The 19520-nt window shown below is 42.5% G+C and overlaps 2 protein-coding genes across 2 annotated transcripts; one reads left to right on the top strand and one right to left on the bottom strand.

Annotated features, from left to right (window-relative positions):
- Positions 1-174: 174 nt before the first annotated feature.
- Positions 175-2081, top strand: RB195_010874 (uncharacterized protein; the record flags this gene model as incomplete). Its single annotated transcript, XM_064192051.1, has 4 exons — positions 175-284; positions 377-464; positions 528-615; positions 2011-2081. The coding sequence occupies 4 exons, from the start codon at positions 175-177 to the stop codon at positions 2079-2081; spliced, it is 357 nt and encodes a 118-aa protein (XP_064049634.1).
- A 16217-nt stretch (positions 2082-18298) lies between these two features.
- On the bottom strand, positions 18299-19420 carry RB195_010873 (uncharacterized protein; the record flags this gene model as incomplete). Its single annotated transcript, XM_064192050.1, has 1 exon — positions 18299-19420. The coding sequence occupies one exon, from the start codon at positions 19418-19420 to the stop codon at positions 18299-18301; it is 1122 nt and encodes a 373-aa protein (XP_064049633.1).
- Between the last annotated feature and the right edge of the window lie 100 nt (positions 19421-19520).

Below are 19520 nucleotides of genomic sequence, written 5' to 3'. Positions count from 1 at the left end.
ATAAGGATTCTTCGAATTTCTGGAGAATTTTTTAATGTTTTCTTTTAAATACGGATTATTCGAAATATACAAGAATGGTGGACACTGATTGTGATACTATATAAGGTGATCCTGGATAGGAGAGCCATTTCAATTTTAATAATTTAGGAATTTTTATAATTTTGGCGTGTCTACATGCAAAAAGTGCTAGTGACGATAAAAACAATTAATGGAGTGCTCAGCTTTCGCCGAAACCGAGCCACCTATTTCCAGCAACAAAAACGGTTCCCACCAGCTTTTGTAAGGTAGGCATAAGCTTATTTACAATGTATGTGAAGTCCATCATTCCCCTCTGTTCTGTGGGAGGATGAATTCATGGGATGAAACATCTGTTTAGACGATTTTTCCTTCGATACCCACAAGCGCACTTGTACATTGTGTTTGCTATGCTATCATCAGCAATGCTTGGACCATCAATGTATTCGGTTGGTTTTCGATACTAAAACTAAATAGGTTCTTTCAACAGGGAATCAGCTTCGATGTTCCAGGTCTACCTCTTTATGACCCTCAGTCAAGAGGAGTTTGAACGTTATAGATTTGAAAGGACTGCGGTAGTGCGCGAAAGGCAAAAATACGGTGAGCGGAAATGTACCTGGTTTCAACATTACAGAGCATAAAGATCTATGCTAAACCCGTAATTTCTATGGGCAAAGAGGCAGTGAAAGTTGCTTTCTAGTAGAAACATCTTAAGTTTGAAAATTAAAATTAACTAGAAGTTTACTTGTCAAAAATTCATGGAATTAAGTTGAGTTAATTCGACATTTTATTCTTTTTTATTCTCTCTCAAGATTGCGGCTAGAGGTTCCACTTCCTGCACGATCGATCGGAGGTTCGAATTCGCCCTAGTGCTCATCAAGCACTTCATCCCTACGGGGTCGATAAATTGGTACCAGACGTGTCTGGGAGAATAAAAACACTGAATTGAGACATCAGTCAGCCACCACAGTAATTGTATAGGCCAGTTACGCGTTCGTAAACCTCAAACGATTCTCAATTGAAGTGAACGTGGGGGCGCATTGATTAACGCCAGACACTTTATCCTTTATCCTTTATCCGTATAGGTACAAGCTTCGACACCTATATCCACCGAAAACAGAATGGAACACAGTATGGAGACTACTTTTTTTTTTACCAAAACCAATGCAGTTTCTGCGCATGCGAATTTGCTGCACAGGGACGCAAAAACGTTACCTCCGAAAAGATACAAGTGCTCCCCACTTAGGTTATAGTTGCGTGCATGACGAATCCCCAGCAAGCATCGCTAGACTCTTTCTCAGCCCGTTCTCTGCTTGGGAGCTGGCAGGCTGAACTACTATGATATGCTGGTCACCCGCGAGTAGTTGTGCTGATGCCTTCACGACCTTACAGTATAAAATCAAAGCATTTGAACCGCACCTAACTTCTTAGGCTGCCCGCAGAGTACACAGCCGCGCGGGCCGCGCCGCAGGCTCGGCCGGCTGTTTGGTGTTTATTGAGCGCGCGATTGCGGGCGCTCAATAACGATCAAGTGCAGACCAATGCGACTGGCGCCGCCCGCGCGGCTGTGTACTCTGCGGGCAGCCTTAGGCACAGGCATTAGCACATGTCGTTTGTCAACTTCATAGAATTTTCCCTTGAGTGAAGTCGAATCGTCTTTTTTTTCGCTAAGGATGAAAGGAATTTGGCAGAGGTTCGTCTTCTTTTGAGTTCCCAATTTTGATCCATCACAGCTATCTAGCGTTGGTGTTTGGTTCAAAAAAGAACACACCACTTTGAGCACAGCCGCTTGCGTAACTCCGCCGTGCTTCATGTCGTTTTGACCGGACTATATATATATATATATATATATATATATATATATATATATATATATATATATATATATATATATATATATATATATATATATGTACGTAGCAGATAGACTGGGCGTTCGTCAATTTTCAGTTTTCATATTTATCATTGTTGTGGTTCTATTGTGTATTATTTTAGGAAAATACCTTTGGATCCCATTTTACTCATCCGGAGAAATGCCGAAGGAAGAAATGCCGCCTAGTGAATAATACGTCTTTCTTTTTTTCTATATATGAATAGTTTAGTGGGTAGTTGATTTTGCGACTTGAGCTATTCCGTGTGTTGCAGTGAAATGTTGGGAGCTTTGTTCGCATTTGTTGCGATCAAAGAAACTTTAAACACAGCACCTATTATAAAATTACTCATATGTATCATTGTAAAATTGGATGGGTGACGTGTGCTTCCACTGTGTTGTACGTATTGCAAACACCGTTATTGTTTATCTACTTTTGAACAGTTCCAATGTAGTCAGACAAGGAAAGGATAAGTTGGACTGTAAGTTGGTATGTCAAGATAATTTATTAGGCTGAGTCATAAACAACTTCCGTTTTGTTTTTCACACATTCATTATAATGATGATTTATTGTGACTGTGACGTATTGAGCTCCTCTGCCAACTCTTTAAAAAACAGGAAACAAAAAAAAATTAAACTAACGCCTACAACACTGGACTGCTATCTAAGGACCAACCTAGGAGCCGATTGTAAACGTAAGCAATAACAACGGGTGCCATGTAGATGGGAGGAAGTTATTTGGTGCTCTACCTAATAGTGATAAGCTCTTATTCAATGTAAGTGGTTAGGCGCACATGCGTCTGTGCATCTGCAGTGCACTTGGTTGCAGCTAATCTTCGTGAAGCCAAGAACCTGACTGCGCTGAAACATTGCACGAGAGAAGAAAGATACCGTCGGATCAAAGCAACCTACAATCTGGTATGTCTGGTACAACTACGTAGGCGGTTGCGCTGAATGCGAGATTGTAGGACTCTTTCTCGCCCTTTGCAGTCCTATTGTACCTAACAAGAATCTCACATCAAGCGCAACTGCCTGCACAATTGCGAGACTTTGAGTCTTTTAGACTCAAGTACACATAGTTAAGGAAATCAGCGATATTTCATCCACTTTTAAGCCGTATGTATGTGGTCATTCGCTCTGAACCCTTTTGCGAAACCTGCTCGCTCGTATTGATGTGTTTCATCTAATTTCCTTCCAATCTTGCTTAGGATTATTCTTATGAAGAACCTGTAGGTGACAAACAAAAAGTAAATTGGGTAATGGTTGTCGATGTCATGTGAATCCTACGTCTTATAGAACAGTGTGATCTCGTTTGCCTTTAACTGCCTAGGAGCCTTGCATCCCAACAGATAACAAGTGAAGAGCCTCGGTAGTGCGTTAGTAAAGACTAGTGGTAGGTTCTTCTGTTGATTTTGTTTAGATAGCGTGTAGTGCGATTTTTCACCGACGTGGTGGCATGTCGGACTTCGGGAGGAACGACCTCTGACTTTCCCCTTAATACACTGGCTGTTTTATTTGTCTTCCAGAAAGCAGTCATCTTCGTCTTGCGATTAGCGGGCAATTTCTCCTTCCCGCCTCTGAAGCTTCAGACAACACCACCGCTCTTCTCCTTTTGAGGTATTCTTTTATCGCTCCTTTGTAAAACCTCGCTAGCTCGGAAATGAGCTCACAGTTGCATACAGCTTCTGCTTCTCCAAGCTGACGTAATAAAGTTTATAGAGACAGGCGTCTCTTGGTGGTTTTAGAACTTCCACCGTGCAACGGTGAAATTGCTCTACAAACCGGTTGTATTCATCGTCGATGTTGTTCATCGCGGTTTCTCCCCAAAAGCCGCCTAGCTAAGCGAAGAGGTCCCAGTCGATGATGTTTCTAGGATTTCGCAAATTTGCGGTTTTCTCTTATCTCTACTTGAGGGAAAATCTGGCTCAAAGGGGGCAATAGTTCGATTCTGAATAGAACGTTGCTAGAACAGCGTCATTCGTCAAGGTATACCTTTTCGCTGATGTCGACAATTTCATTACTGCACCCCCACGAGGGAACTGCTCCCACGTCCTGCGTAGAGAGGAGCCTTCTGGAAATGCGAGACCTATGGCTAGTTTAAATCGCCATGATCGGAAAGCCTCTCTCCCTGCTCTTTAAATGCCGGCCGTGAGTTCCGATGTGAAGTTCTTCAGACGTTCTTCCGAGGCGACGAAATCACCGACAAAGGCTCTGTGGAAGGTGTGATCTTCTCCGTAGAACTCCTCTAAGTCCGGCAGTCAAGAAAAGTCAAAGCGTTGAACAAAAGAAAAAAAAAGATCTTTTGGGCTGATTGGGTAGTTAGTTGTTGGAAAAAGTCGATTTTTATTACCATACTCGTGTTGACGGGGACACCTATCCTACCACTCAGCCCCACTTCTGTCGCATTTTTCAAAGAACAATTCTCCAGTTTTCGTTAACGGCGTTAGGGCATTGTCTCGGTCAGTCCGATGAAGTTGTACTTAACCTTCTTGGCTGCGATTAGAGGATTAGATTATCACTTCACTGACCGTTTTCAACACATGCGTTCATGCGTTGTTTGTATATACCGTCATCTTAACCGTTTTCCGTTCTCTTGATCGCTTCTGCAACCCCGTCCTTTCTGGCGCTGCCGTACCAGGACATCCTCTTGAGTCAGGAGGCCCTTTCATATTGCTGTTCGTTGCGTTTTCGCAAAGCGGCGATTCCAAACTGCCTCCCTTTTACTCTTCATGGCATGACTGCATGCTTTTGGATTGGTCTTCGTGGGGGATAGAAGAGATTTTAATTTATTCCCCCCTCTGTAAAGGCAAGGAGCCGTTCCCTTTAACCCTGCTTCTCCTGGCAGGCAGAAGGTTGCAGGTTCCTATTAGTCATCTGGGGACGCGTCACGTAGCTTCGTGACCAACCAGCTTTCTAGTTAGGGATGTATAATGGCTGCTTCTCAAAAGCCATTGATTTCTTATGTCGAGGAGATTGTCATCGTTCACTGATTCAATGAAGACTGCTCAACGCGAAGATTTGTACATCGAGATGTCTTCACCGCCATGAGGTTTGTACCGGCAATGATGTTGCACAAACATCACTGTTCTGGTGCACTTAATTTGATGCAGATGAGAGTTGTAAGTTTGTCCATGACGCTGTAAATTGATTCGACAGTCTTTTCTTGAGCTTTCTACTATTTTTGATGTGTTTATGACTGGTATGATGTTCTAAGTAAACCATAGTTTTCTTGCTTCAATGGGTGCTACCCTTAAATTGATTTTAAATGTATTGTTTGTTCCCAAAGACTTTTGTAGTGCTGGATTGGAGAAGTACGTAGCAGCTTCGCTAGTTTTCACTATGAACGTTTATTGATATGCTGAGACAAGTAGAAGTTTACATCATATACGGGAGAAATTTATGCTATTGGGAAAAAAGCGACGTATCAGAAACTGAATGGTAAATCCTACTTACATCTAGTGCAGCTGTGAACAAAACACGACAATACGTGGGTGTGACAAAGTGGGTTCACGCTCTGATTTTGAAAGAATCACATTGCTGATAAATGGCGTATGATCGGTCGTGCTGTGGGCTAGCAACTGCATCCTTTACAAAAACAGGTTACTGGGTTCCTAAGAAAGCGAAGTCCCATCAAATGGATTCGTGGCGTAGTCTCTAGCTTGATGGCCACTGGCCGCTACGATCAGTACAACCCGTGAGGATTGAGAGCATCAGATTCACCCGGTTAGAACCATTTTGGCGCTGACCACAGCCCAATAGGATCCACACCACATTATGGGACTGATACGGAAAAGGATAAAGGATAAAGTTTCTGGCGTTAATCAATCCACGCCACACACGTTCGCACACACATGCGCCCCACATTCGTTTCAATTCAGAATTTTTTGAGGTTTACGGACGTGTAACTGTCCTATACAATGACTTCTGGTGGCTAGCCGATGAGTCAGGGTTTTTATCCTTCCAGACAGGTTTACTACCAATTTATCGACCCGGAGAAATGAAAGGCTTGCTGAGCACTAGGGCGGCTTCGAACATCCGATCGATCGTGCAGGAATCTTAACCACTAACCGCTACACTACACCCGCCCGTGATTCAGGAAAGGTGAAGATTACGGAAATTCGAGGTGCTCATGACGCCAAAAACCCGAACTTTCATTCTAAGTGCAGGAATCAAGAAGAAGTAGTGGAAATAAAAGTGCATCTCCAAGAAAATACTTGAATTATAGTGGATTTGATGCAAGATGTGTTAGTTATTCACAGCGTAAATGTCTTCATCCAGGAATTGGTCACGTGGTGCCATTTAGTCGAGAAATGACGTTGATATGCGATTTCTACTTGTTAAATAAAACTTAGCTAGCTCTCGCTGGTCTATTCAGTTTCTATCTCGGAAGTTTAAGGTAATAGGTTTTGACTCCATACGTGTTTTATGGGAGCATAAACGGCGACATGCCTCATCCAAGTTTTTAGTAACAACTGTAGTTGTCAGTAGAAAACAGAATATTGAATATTCACTTGACGCAGAAGTCTTTAGCCTTCGTAGCAGTTTCGAATAGGGAGAAACGAATTGAGGACGACTTCTCAGCGAACAACTGATACTAGCCTTTTTTCAGGAAAATTCTCAACAACCTTTAAGCCAGTGTTTTCTTTCGCACTTGTGGACCGTGCTCTGCAAAAGGTATGCTGTAATTGAGTCTGTAGCAGTAGTAGTAGCAGGCGGGCCATTGTATGAATATGACCGATGTTTTGCGGACAAACAGACTAGCATTCCGTTTCCTTTTCACTCTATGCTGAGAGGAATTGTTTTAAGAGCGAATACAGGAACGCAGGAAGAGAATATGCGACAGATGGGATCCATGAGTAATTTACAAGGTAGCGTCTTCCTCCAACTACCGTGTAATAATGTATTCGATGCTGATTGAAAAGGTGAGTGTGGTGCCTCTGCCACAAACGCGCACACACACACTACACACAGCTCTTTTTCTTGCCCTAATCGAAATCCCAATAGCGGTTCGAAACGACAAATACCAGACGCAGGGGGGTTAGAGGTAGCGTATCGTGATTTTCACGTGCTGTGGAACTCGCAGAAAAAACATGGAGCCCGAGTAGTGGGTTGCGGAACCCCGCGTTTTTTTCTCATCTTTCCTTAGTCGTCGTAAAAAAAATAGCATGGGAAAGCTTTTGTTTGTACGAGGTACGTTAGAACGCGCGTGTATTTACACGTTCCAATCCCCTGAGCAGCTTGATCATTGATTTCTCTTGAGTGGCTTGGCGAGAAGATACCACAAATCTTCGATCGTTCGCAAATGGATGCGGCGCGCGCGCAGGGGTGGTGTGTTGTAGATGAAATAGTCGTAGTAACGGCGTCTTTCACAGGATTAGGGAATGATGAGCGGAATGCGGATGATGGCCACGCCGTGTTCCGGGGTCTACTACCGTAACTTAAAGGCATCACCCCACGAATCTGAGGTGGGCAGATTTCAGGTGGAGTATCCGTATACAGGATGGGAGACTACGGAGAGGGAGGTGATTCCGTCCATTTCTTGCTAATTGCCGTAAAAAAACGGCCCGGAAGATGCGGCGCCGCACAAGACTGGCGCGCTCCAGTCAAACTCCTTGTAGAAAATAGTGCGCCAAAACGCCTGAAGCCGTATCTTCCGGGCCGTGTTTCACGGCAATTAGGAAGAAATGGACGGAATCACCCCCCTCTCCGTAGTCTCCCATCCCGTATACGAATACTCCACCTGAAATCTGCACCACCTCAGATTCGTGGGGTGATACCTTTAACGCTTCCGGTTTGGGTTCCGCACAATTTCAAAATCGTGACGCACTGCCTTTAAGAAATGACGAGCATTCAGCAACAATAGTATGAATTCCGAGGAACGCCTGCAACACAGTCCTTTTCATAATTTTTAGATATCAAACCGTCTGCCTGTTTTACATTAATATCAGAAAAAATTGTATCGATAAAAATCCGAACGACCAGAGAGGTCAGGAAGTTAATTATCAATTAATTCGGAGATTTCTCGGGTCAAATATTTGAATGATTTAAAAAGTTGGAGTTACTGTTATGGGGATGGTCAAATATTCGTGTAGAAAATGATTGCAGCCACAAAGCTGAGCAGTGCTATGAGAGATTTCTCCAAAAAAAACCCGTCAAATTGGCCACTTTTTGTATTAGTTTTCAACTGCCCAATACACTTCGTCGAATCCAGGCATTTGTTTTGAATATGAGCGCTGCTTTTAAGCTCTTCTTAGGTGTGCTTGTGCAACCCTATCATATGCTGGGACGTCGCTAACGTCTTAATTTGCAACCCGAATTTCAGAAATTTGATTCCGCTTTTATTTGGTGGGTTGTGAGCAAAATCCACAGTTGCTACTTAATGAAGCTCTTTCGCCATTACTCCAAAACATTCATTTTACGACAAGGTTCTTACCATAATTTTCCTCCGCGGGCTGCTCCAGTTATTCCCACTTATAATTATAATGAAGTATGTGAACAATTTGAAATTACTCTATCAATTCGAAAGTACACTATTCGATCCAACAACGGAGATAGACAGATGGGCCCAAAGTCTCTCGAACTTTCACCAGAGAACGGCTGTGCGGTTCGGTGGTTACTGAGTGCACGGGTATGAACGCTCGGTAACCATCAAAGCGCAGAGCCGCCCGCGAACTCTGCGGGCAGCCTTGGCTGAGTGAGGGTCCCAGCGCTTCACTTCAAGCGCAACCGCGTATGCATCACAAGTCAGATCATTTTTAATCCTTTGACGACTGGACAGCCCAACGGTGAGCTGCGCTTATTTTTTGGTCGCGCGGGACAACGCAGCTCACCCGTGAGCCGCACTCTTTTCAACGGTTATTTTTGATGATTTCCCAATTTTTTTAAAAAAAGTTTTAGTTATGGGTTCATTATTATTTATTATTATTTTTTATTCAAATACAGACTGGCGACTGAAGAAAAAAACAAAAAGAAAATCATCAATGGGTTAACCGCATGTGCCCGAACATACAAGAAGTCTATAGAAAGTCTATGAACAGATTTGCCCTTGCAGTCACACTCCACAGGGCTACACAATGATGATGATTTGTCTTCGAGACAATGGAGAGTACGAATCCATGCATCTTTCATGTGATTTCACGCAGAGAATGCGCACACAGAGATGTGAATTCGCTTCATTGCTTCCGGTCTAACACATGGATGAATCCTTCGCTCTCGATTTTCTGCACGCGTATGTTGCCTTGACAGCGTAGCAAAGATCCTTTTCGCAGAGTGATGTTGGAAACTGCGTAGAAAAACTTGTACCCGACTTGACCTACTTCTGTTTCCACCTCTCCCTCAGAATGTAACTGCAATTAGTGAACATCTCCACACAAGAACAATTTACTTTTCAATTAGTTTGAAAGTTCTAGTAAGGCACTATGAGATGGATTTGTGGGGAGCGAAGAATGTTATTGAGAAAGCATTTCCATTTGAAACACCTTACTCAGTTCAGGTCGCAAATATAACCGGCCCATCGAGAAAATCTCACATGTTGGTTCTTTCCACATTAGTACGTTTTAGTCCGACTCTTCTCTTTCTGTGTATCCAACCAGAGAATGAAACCAACGATGAAAATGATGGTTCGCAGGGGACGCTGCGTGGTTGAAGTTCATATTGCGGACGAGTTTTCTTATTTCTCATATTCGAGTTGAAAGGCTAGGTTCAACGTGTTTCCAGATAAATTTGGTCGGTGCAACAAGTTGCTAAATAATTAGTATCACTTGTTTAAGCTTAAATGGTGTTTAACAGTGTCATGTGAAGGGATTTCATTGAAGGTTGAAGGCTGAAAGAGAAAGGAAGAGTTCGGTAGTCTATGATTTGACGCCTTCCTATGAAAGCGGATGAAAGATTACGTTTTGGCAAAATTCTTCCTATGTGACGATAACGGATGAACTTTTGCGCCTAAGAAAATGTAGAGTGGCGTTTCACAGGGAAATACTTCATCTCTCATATTTTTCGTTCAGCTTCACAACTATCGCAGTTATCCAAGAAATGATCTGAATAAGTGACGTCAACTTTAAGGTGTTGCTGATCGTTTCACTTCACAAGAACTCAACATACATAGATTAATTTTCGAATTGAAGACATACAAGGCGCTCACAAAATCCTATGGATTTCTCTCCGAAATTGAGAACATTTCACGGAATGTTAATCTCTCACAACTTCACACAACAATCAAAATCATATAAGTTAAAGAAAATTCTGAATTGACGTTTTTGTTGGATTGCATCAACAATTCCTTGATATTTTGATCAAATTTGAAAGTTAAAGTCCTGGAAGAATTTTGCGGGTATGACCTCGGACTATGTTAGGTTGAATTTACTGCTTTTGGTAAACATTTATCTTTCTTTTCAGCCCGATTTTGTATAGGCCTTAAGCGGAAGAACCAAGAAATATATATAAAATATCCTGAAATTCTCATTCAATTACGGCAGGCGGCGATACCACACCTTTGCTTTTTCAGTGCTCAGTCGGCTGAAAAAGACTTGACTTGCGGTCAATCGCATAACTTGTTGCGTTCCTTCTTACTCCTTTTTTCTTCTATTATTCTTTGGAACCTGTGAAACCAGAGGAATTAAGAAGCTGGTATTCTTATCAGCGGCACTGCCGCCATAAATTTCTTCGAACAGTTGACGACCTGATTCGGAGTCAGCGGTTGCATCAAAGCTAGCTTTCCAGTCTACGTATATACCAGTTAATCCTCGGATTGCTAGAAAGTTGGTTTGAAACAGGAAGAACTGTGACAACTCGATTCGAATGCGGAGACGAGCGCAAGCGATAAATCCTCAAATATTAGTTTGCATGCTTCTTTTTCACTCGTGAATGATAAGCACAGCCTTGAACGTTAACTATAAGTGACCCTCCGTTTGATACAGGTTGGAGACACGATCAGAAGTGTTGTTGTTATGGACGACGCTTTCTTATCGAATATCCTGGTACTGATGAGGCATCACAGCGTTTCTGCCAAAACAGCATCTGGAAATAATTCATTCAGTTATTATCACTTAATCACTACAATCTGAAGGCAGCTTTTAGGAGTATTGTGTGAAACTTTTTTCTTCCTTCAAATTCCTGTTAACGCAGAATGACGTGATCATCACCGTGCTGACAAGGATAAAGGTCTCACGTGAGATCGTGTGAACAGCTATTATTTCAGGAGTTGTGTGCTGGTAGAACAGCACCTCTGAAATCAAGGTGTGGCCACACGAAGGGAGAAACGTGCGGAAGATAGAACAGTTGAACGTTAGATTACAGTGCGTTGTTGGAGCTGTTATAGCCGTGAGTGTCTTTCTAAGCACTTCCTGTTTTCCTAGGCGTTTCCTACTACTCTTTTTTGGGGAAAGATGGTTAACCAACGGATTCACTTTTTGGTGTCGTCGCACCACTCTTACCTTTGACACCACTGCGCCTACTTCGCTTCTTTCTCACATGCTGCACAGTTCTGACGCTCTTCTTCCCGACTTTCTCACCTCGCCCTTCCATTTTCTGGCCTTAATGTACTAGTCTAAGGGCGTTGGAACTTGTACGATTGTTTTCTAGATATCAACACTTAGATATCTCACTTCATTTCTGTGGTAGATTTACCAACTTGGCCCCGTTGGAAGCATCTCACTGCCTTCTGAGGCAAAAACATCAACCTGGCACAGTAGGCTCCTGTGTGGTAGCTTTCTGATGCCGATCCACCAATCCAATTCGGCGTGGACCCCGTTATGGGGCAAATGCTCCAAATTCGAATATTTATGATGCAATTTGACAGTAGTTTTGACAAGATATGTTGCAATGCTCGAACATCTAAGAAATGTACATCGTAATAACTCAACTTATTTGACTTCTGCTGAAATTAGATATTATGGCCTAAAATATTTGCCTACATCTTCGCCAAACTGTGTAGGTCATGAGCAGAGCCAAACATACTCAACTCAATATTTAGCTAAGGGTCGCTTCAACTCAACAAATTCGCTCCGTATTCTGTCGAACGTCGCCTCTCACCTGAAGTGCCCACCACCCTCACACTTCCAAGACTCTTCTTGGGTGCTCTTCTCACTCAAGAAGAGTCTTCTTTCTTCTTTTCTTCTATGTCATCGATCGCAAAGTCGAACAGGAAAGACTCGTTTCCTCTACAGCCTCTTATCCCGCTCCAGCTTCAATTCAAATGGTGAAGTACACCTGGCCTATGAAGCCAACCGCAGCAGTTATTCGTCTACTCACAACATCGATTAAACGGACGAATTTTTTGAGATTCCAGCCATGCGAAGCACGTTGTTGAGACGGGCCGAGGTGGATTGCAAGCGGCTTCAAGGTCTCGGAGGCTTAATTTCCCAGATTTCAAATGTGAAGATCTGCCCCCTTCAGTGAAGACAAGGCCTGTCGTAGACTGACCAGTGCGAAGAATTCAGGTCTTTGGTTGCTCATCAGGGTGTAGACTTTCCTATGTCTTTTGTAAGCAACTCTCGCATTTCGGAGTATGCATCAATGATAAAAGGATCTCCACAAATGAAGCGTCCTATTTTCGTTTATCTATATTGAATGGTTTTTTCCGTCATTTCATGAATCCTTGAAGAGAAAGCTGTCCTGAGACACTATGCCTAAGCGTTTACTTCCAAGCGTTCATTGTTTCCGGATCGAGGACCCCTTGTCATCATGGCCTATACCAGCGGTGTATATTAAAGGCATCACCCCACGAATCTGAGGTGGTGCAGCTTTCAGGTGGAGTATTCTTATATGTGTTAGTAGATTATGGAGAGAGGGGTGATTCCATCCACTTCTTCCTAACTGCCGTAAAAAACGGTCCGGAAGATGCGACGCGTGCACAAGCCTGGCGCGCCCCTGTACAACTGGTTGTAGAAAGTAGCGCCCCGAGACGCTCGGAGCCCTATCTTTTTTTTAAGGCAATTAGGAAGAAATGGACGGAATCACCCCCTCTCATTAATCTACGATCCCGTATACGAATACTCCATCTGAAATCCTTACCATCTCAGATTCGAGGGGTAATGCCTTTAATATTAGATCAATTATCATCAGACGATTTCAAAATCGAAATAGGTCCTTAAACACATATTGTTCCCCATTTTTTCATTTAACTTTTTTTTTTGCATGTAAAAGAACCGCATTTGTCCAAATTTTTTTAAAAACAATGAAGCAGTTAAATTCAAAAGAACCAAAACTCCCTTTGTGGCAGTGTGGTAGTTTTCCAAATTTTTGTCCATTGAGGTAGGACGCAGTGTTTTCTGAAGCAATTGTTTAAAAAACAATATGTGTTTAACTAAAGAGGAGCCGAGTCTTTTTTAAACAAAACAAAAGAAAATAGTGTTTTTTTTCCAAGTTGTCAATAACAATTGAATTTTTAGATATCTTTATTTTTTAAATTTCTTTGATTTGCTAAGCCAGGGCGACAGAATTATACCGCCGTTGACACGTTGTTTTTCTCCTTCAAACTGATTTCGCTGCAACTTTCCAGAGGTCCCTCATCAGAGCAGTACTTTCGCGCAAAAAAGTACAAGTTTAAAGTATCTTTAGGAGCATATTTGAGGGAAAAACGCTAAGCAGTTACGACAAATCTCTTTTTGTTGTTTGGCTGCGCCACTGAATCAGAAGTTTCAGAAAAACACTGCAAAAGAACGTCAACTTAGTATCGAAAGTTCTATTACCTGTTTATATTAATGTTTGTGTTGTTATATTGTATATTTACCTAAACTAGCTTGCCTTGTTCGGAAATGTCTCGATATCTACAGTCGTCTTATTTCAAACTGCATGTCGTTACGTACTTTAGCATATTTTCTCTTGTACCGATTACTGGATTTTCGTCGGTCTCTCAGCAACAAGTCGTGTCCATATTCACGCCACAAATTCACTGGCAGTGAAGTCGTTGAAGTTTAAAGGCATCACCCCACGAATCTGAGGTGGTACGGATTTCAGGTGGAGTATTCGTATACGGGATGGGAGATTATGGATAGAGGGGTGATTCCGTCCATTTCTTCCTCATTGCCGTAAAAACGGCCCGGGAGATACGGCTTTAGGCGTTCTGGCGCACTATTTTCTACGAGGAGTTTGACTGGAGTGCGCCAGCCTTGTACGGCGCCGTATCTTCCGGGCCGTTTTTTACGGCAATTAGGAAGAATTGGACGGAATCACTCTTCTCTCCATAATCTACGATCCCGTATACAAATACTCCACCTGAAATCCGTACCACCTCAGATTCATGGAGTGATGCCTTTAATGTAGGCATAGGTAGACTAGGCAGTTCAGTTATAGGACACCCCAAGCTTAAGCGTTCCTTCAGACCTCTTGAAATAGCTTTCTGTGGCCTCTTTACGTAATCCAGGAATGAAATGGAGAATTGCGGTAGGGCCATTTTACGTAATACGAGCGCAATGTCTCCATGAGAACATTTTACCTATGATGGATGGCGCAGTGTAGCCCTATGGCCGAACTTTTTCTATGTAAGTGAGAGCAGCGACTTTTCTTTGCTCCGCCCCGATATCCACATGTGGTCTCCTCCAATCATTACTAATAAATGCTACGCGACTTCGATTTAGTCCTTTACTTCGTTTCCCCGATTCTTCTCTGTTCTTTTCGTTCTTTTAAAATGTAAAAAAAAATAAAATAAAGTAAGAAGCACACGACTCTGTTTTGGGTTAAACTCAAATGAAATTATTTGCAATGGCGTTGGAATGAAACCGCATTGTTCTGCTTTGGCTCAAATCGCTTTATTCTGGGATTAAATAAAAAGCTGCTACTATTCCCGGTTTCTAACGGTCCTTTCTGAAATTCCAATTTTTTAATAGAGGACATTTCTTTGTCTTGACTTCAGTATTCGTGGCTCATTTCTCAAAGCATTAGATTTCAAATTATTTTCACTAGCATTATTTACCGTTAGACTGAGCCAATGTCGTGAGCTCTCCTTCCACGCTTCAGTTGGCCGTGCTTGATGGCCGTGATCATGAGTTTTGCAAACGGTGACCGAGACATTTGTTCCTAACTTTTTTCCTTTTTTCCTAACTCATAGGTTCGTGAATAATGATGAAAGGTCATCCATCGCCACTACCGCGCACATGATGGTTCAAAACCATCCGAGATCAACAAACCTTTTCAATCCACTGGGATTAGAAGACTCTTCATAGAATTTTCCTGAACCATAAGGGCACTGACTTGCGTTGCTACGTCGTACGTTGCTTAAACAGAACGAGATACTGTTGGCCGCATTCGTATTCATAAAACCCTCACGATTCTGAATTGAAGTTGAATGCGCTGGCGCATGGTGAGAAATTGGTCAACCCCGAGCACATTATTCTCTTCATCTTTTTTTTTTCTAAAGTCATTGCAGGGGAAATGATTAAAGATTTATCATGAATGTGCTTGGAATGTACTGGAATTGAGGAATGCTAGTATTTTGCAGGGCAAGCCTTTCTCAGACTCTTACCGATTTCTGTATGCATCCAAACATCCAAAATACTCCCTCCTGGAGAACTGAAAAAAGAAAGGATAAAAAGCCCTTTACAACGAAATTGTAATGAAAGGATAAAGGATAGGTTTCATTCTTTATTCGATTCTGAATTGAAGTGAACATGGCCGCTTGGGATGCGCCGCCACGTTCACTTCAATTCAGAATCGTTTGATGTTCACGAACGTGTAACTGGCCTATACAATGACTTGCGGTGGCTAGCCGATGTGTCAAGTCAGTGTATTTGTCCTCCCAGACAACTCTGGCACCAGTTTACTTATTTAATTTAATTTTTATTTTATTTTATCGACCCCGGAGGGATGAAAGGCCTGGTGGGTGCTTGGGCTGATTCGAACCGATCGTGCAGGAAGCGGAACCTCTTACCGCTACACTACTCCCGTCCCTGAAGTTGTAATTTAAGAGGGTTTTTCTCAAAGGCGGTTTTCTTCTTTCTTTCTCTTTTCGTTTCTGTCGGAAAGTGTTCCAGAGCATACGGTTGCAAAAACTAATGAGTGGATAACACGCGCTGAAGAAGATTGCTAACGCTCCCCAAACCGATATTTTTGCTTGCACGAAAAGCAAAGTGGAGTTATCCCCACTCGAACTGAAGGCTGTGCCACTCCTTCGAATTAATACGTAACAGAGACAGTTTTCACTTGGGAAAACTTGTTATTATCTTCCGCTAATGCGTAAAGTATATCTTGACAACGATTTCACGATGATCACCACTCTTTTATGCAAGCGTTGCTCATTTTCAAAATACCGCAGCAAGCGAAGGGAGGAGGTATAGTTAGGTCAAGACGTGAAGCATGTTGCAGTTGGATCGAGGCGGGACCGGATAGCAAACTGCAACGATGAGGGGTTCAAGGAAGGGTCCCAACTTGACCCTAACCGCTACGCTCCATCGCACCGCTTCGAACACAGCCGTTTCGTAATTGCAGAGAGGTTTATGTTGTTTTGACCCGACTGCAGCTGTAACGTTCAGAAAAACCATACTCGCAACCTTTGAATATTCAAAAAAAGAAGAGTTCGTTTGGCTGTAAAAGAAAATTATCGCTAGAAAACTCTGTTTATGAGTTTATTTATCCTTTATAATAGGACAGGCCAACTGTCACAGACGCGGTTTGTTTCTTTAAAATTGAAGAACTGAGTCCGTAGTGACCGTCGATATTCGATAATTAGAATGGATATCTTTGAAAGATCTTTGGGTTGTGTATTCAGTCGTTATCGTAACTTCGAGGATTCGAGTTCAATCCTAGTCGCTGCAGATTTTAAGAGCAATACAACTAGATAGTACCTATTAACTACCTTTTACATAACTTGGATCTCAGAAGTCATTCAAACTCAGCTCCGACACGCCAAGCTGCCACGGTCAGTTGCACACACCATCTCTTCGTATTCATAGGACAACTTAAACAGGACATTCTTGCAGTCTTGGATGTTTCTCTGGAATTTCTTCCCGGAAAAACGCATTTCATACCATTTCATTATCAAACAGATCTACTGGATGGGGTAATCATTTTTACAGGTGAGATATACAAATGAAAACATTTTTCTGCTCAGATATTGCAGCAAATCTTAGTAAAACGAATGGAAACTAGTAATTAGAGTAATACCCTTTTCTAATATACTTCATTAAGGTGGCGATCATCACTTCGTGTACATTGTCTCAGTCTTAAACTGATATGTTGTAGTACCATCGCTGCTATGGCTCTAACGTGTTCGCTCCACTTTGCGTTAATTCTCAAAAATTCTCAAAAAAAACCCCACAATTCTTCTAACTGGAGTGGGATACTTTCGAACACAAGCTTAGGACTATCCTTATTAAAGGTTCCCAACCTCCCGTTGTCAAGGATGGGATCCAGGATAGACTTCAGGCTATCTGAGGCCTGATCAAATTGTGCAACTTCTAGTTCGAATGTTCTTTTGTCTTGAAACCTCGGCATATTCTGTCTGTGTTTTGCTATAGTGTGCCTACGAGGTTTTTAGATGGAACCTTTATTTGCCTGACGTTTCGGCTTTTTCGCCGTCTTCAGAGGCCTAAATAGAGGATGACTGGAACAATGCTACGTTTATCCCGTCAAATGCCACACCACCCTGGGTCAGTGTTTCGATAATCGTTCAGGGTAGTGAAAACAGAAACCTATCTACATTGAAAATGGTCTTACGTTTTGCTCCACCGGATGTGGCGCGGCTGGTTGCACGCACTTGTCACTCAGTGTACCAGCGAATGAGTGTTACTGCGTGTAGATCACCAGCGACGACATAGATTATTTGATCTACACACAGAATATCAGGCGGTTATAGGTCACAGAGCGGTACAAGTGGCAAGAACTCATTCGTTATGGACAAGCATTCATTCTTATTATTCATTGAAGGGTTTCTTTTAAGAATAAAAAACGCCTCCAACGTCTTCCTTGCCGATATTTCTGTTTCGTGAGCCAGTATAACGCATTTCACATCGTAATCGTTCCCGTTGTGGGCCTCATGTCTGTGCCTTCCTAGTGGTGTTATCAAACTTTTTCGTCGTTTTCCGGCCATGTGTTCATTAATCCTCACTCCAAGATTTCTACCGGTCTCCCCAACGTAAGTTGCCTTGCATATCAAGCACTCAATCTCATATATTACCCCTATTTTTGCGCAGTCGCCTGTTTTTCCGTAAGGACAAATAACACATCTTTCACAGATGCAGTATCTATCATATAGTCTGTTTCTAACAAGCTGGCTTTTGATGTTTGCATTTGGGATATTTACCAAGATCACGTCATTTTGTAATTGTGCTTGGATAATGCTGCGCTGAACAGCGGCACTGACATTGTCAGAGATAAAAGGAAGACAAAGAGAAATTTTGTTTTCGCGCGGAATATTGCTATTTACAGTGCGGGTTCTTCGGTAATGCGGACGTACTGTATGGCCATTGGCACATGCGATTTTCAAGCTAGTCTTCGTGATTCGTGTCGTTCTTGGTTGCCAGTGCATACTTCACTAGCGGTTTTGAACATATTACGAATCACTGCGCGTTTTACTGCAGTCGGATGTGCAGATTTGGCGTGCAATATGATGTTCTTGCAACTTTCTTTGCGATACCACTTTACTCTAATAATGCCGTTTGAAGTACTTATTTGTGTGTTGAGGTACGGAAGCCATCCTTCTTTTGGGGTTTCTCGTGTGAGTCTTATATATTGCGATTGTTGGTTGAGTATTCGGAAACACTCGTCCATTTCGGACTGTGTTGATGTTATGATGCAACAGTCGTCAATATATCTGCAATACATTATTGGTCTACGCGAAAGTACTGGTTCTTCGATTCTGCTCATGAAGCAGATAGCCAGTACTGGTGCTAATCGTTGACCCATTGCTAGCCCTCTCAGTTGCGCGAAATAATTTCCTGACCACCTGAAGATATTGCAATTCAGGCATTCCTTGATAAGCGTTATTATGCGAGATTTACTTAGTCCATATGTTTCCAAGTTGTTACCATATAAATCTATCATCTCAGAGAGAGCTTGCAGCGCCTCACTGTTTTTTACATTCGTGTAGAGTGAGGTTACATCAAAAGACTCTATTACGCAGTTGCCCTCAACTCTCGCATTGCGTAATCGCTCAAGGAAATGGTGCGTGTTCGACAAATGAGATGGTATTTTAGGCAAAATTTGACTCACGATTTTATTAAGGAACCACGAAATGCGATCCGTTGGTCCTCCCACACAACTTATTATTGGTCGGATTTTGAATGTGGCCGCTGATGTTGAGTTGACCTCATCGGGTTTCAGCTTATGCGTTTTGATGAGGCTGTAGAACACAGGGCAGGTCGGTTTGTCAAGCTTTAGGCGGCTAACAAATCGTTCGTCAAGGCCAGCAGATTTTCCCATAGTCATCCATACATGATTCAAGCGTTTGCACTGCACAAGGAATTCTTTCTCTGTTACGCGGCGATAGATCGTTTCATCTTGCAAGTGAAGATTTGTTATTTCCCGATCAAGAGCTTGTGACATGACTACGAATTCCCCACCCTTATCGCTTACTGAAAGACGTATGTCCCCTCTTGTAGTCATTTCGCGGATTTCCTTCAAACCCTGCCATTGCTCGCGCGTAAGATTGTTAAGGGTGAGTCGTCTATGATGGTTATGAGCGGACAACACCCCAGATAATAGA

This window comes from Necator americanus, chromosome III (genome assembly GCF_031761385.1).
Source record: "Necator americanus strain Aroian chromosome III, whole genome shotgun sequence".
NCBI classification, from domain to species: Eukaryota; Metazoa; Nematoda; class Chromadorea; order Rhabditida; family Ancylostomatidae; genus Necator; species Necator americanus.
This window is presented reverse-complemented; position numbering and strand designations above follow the sequence as displayed.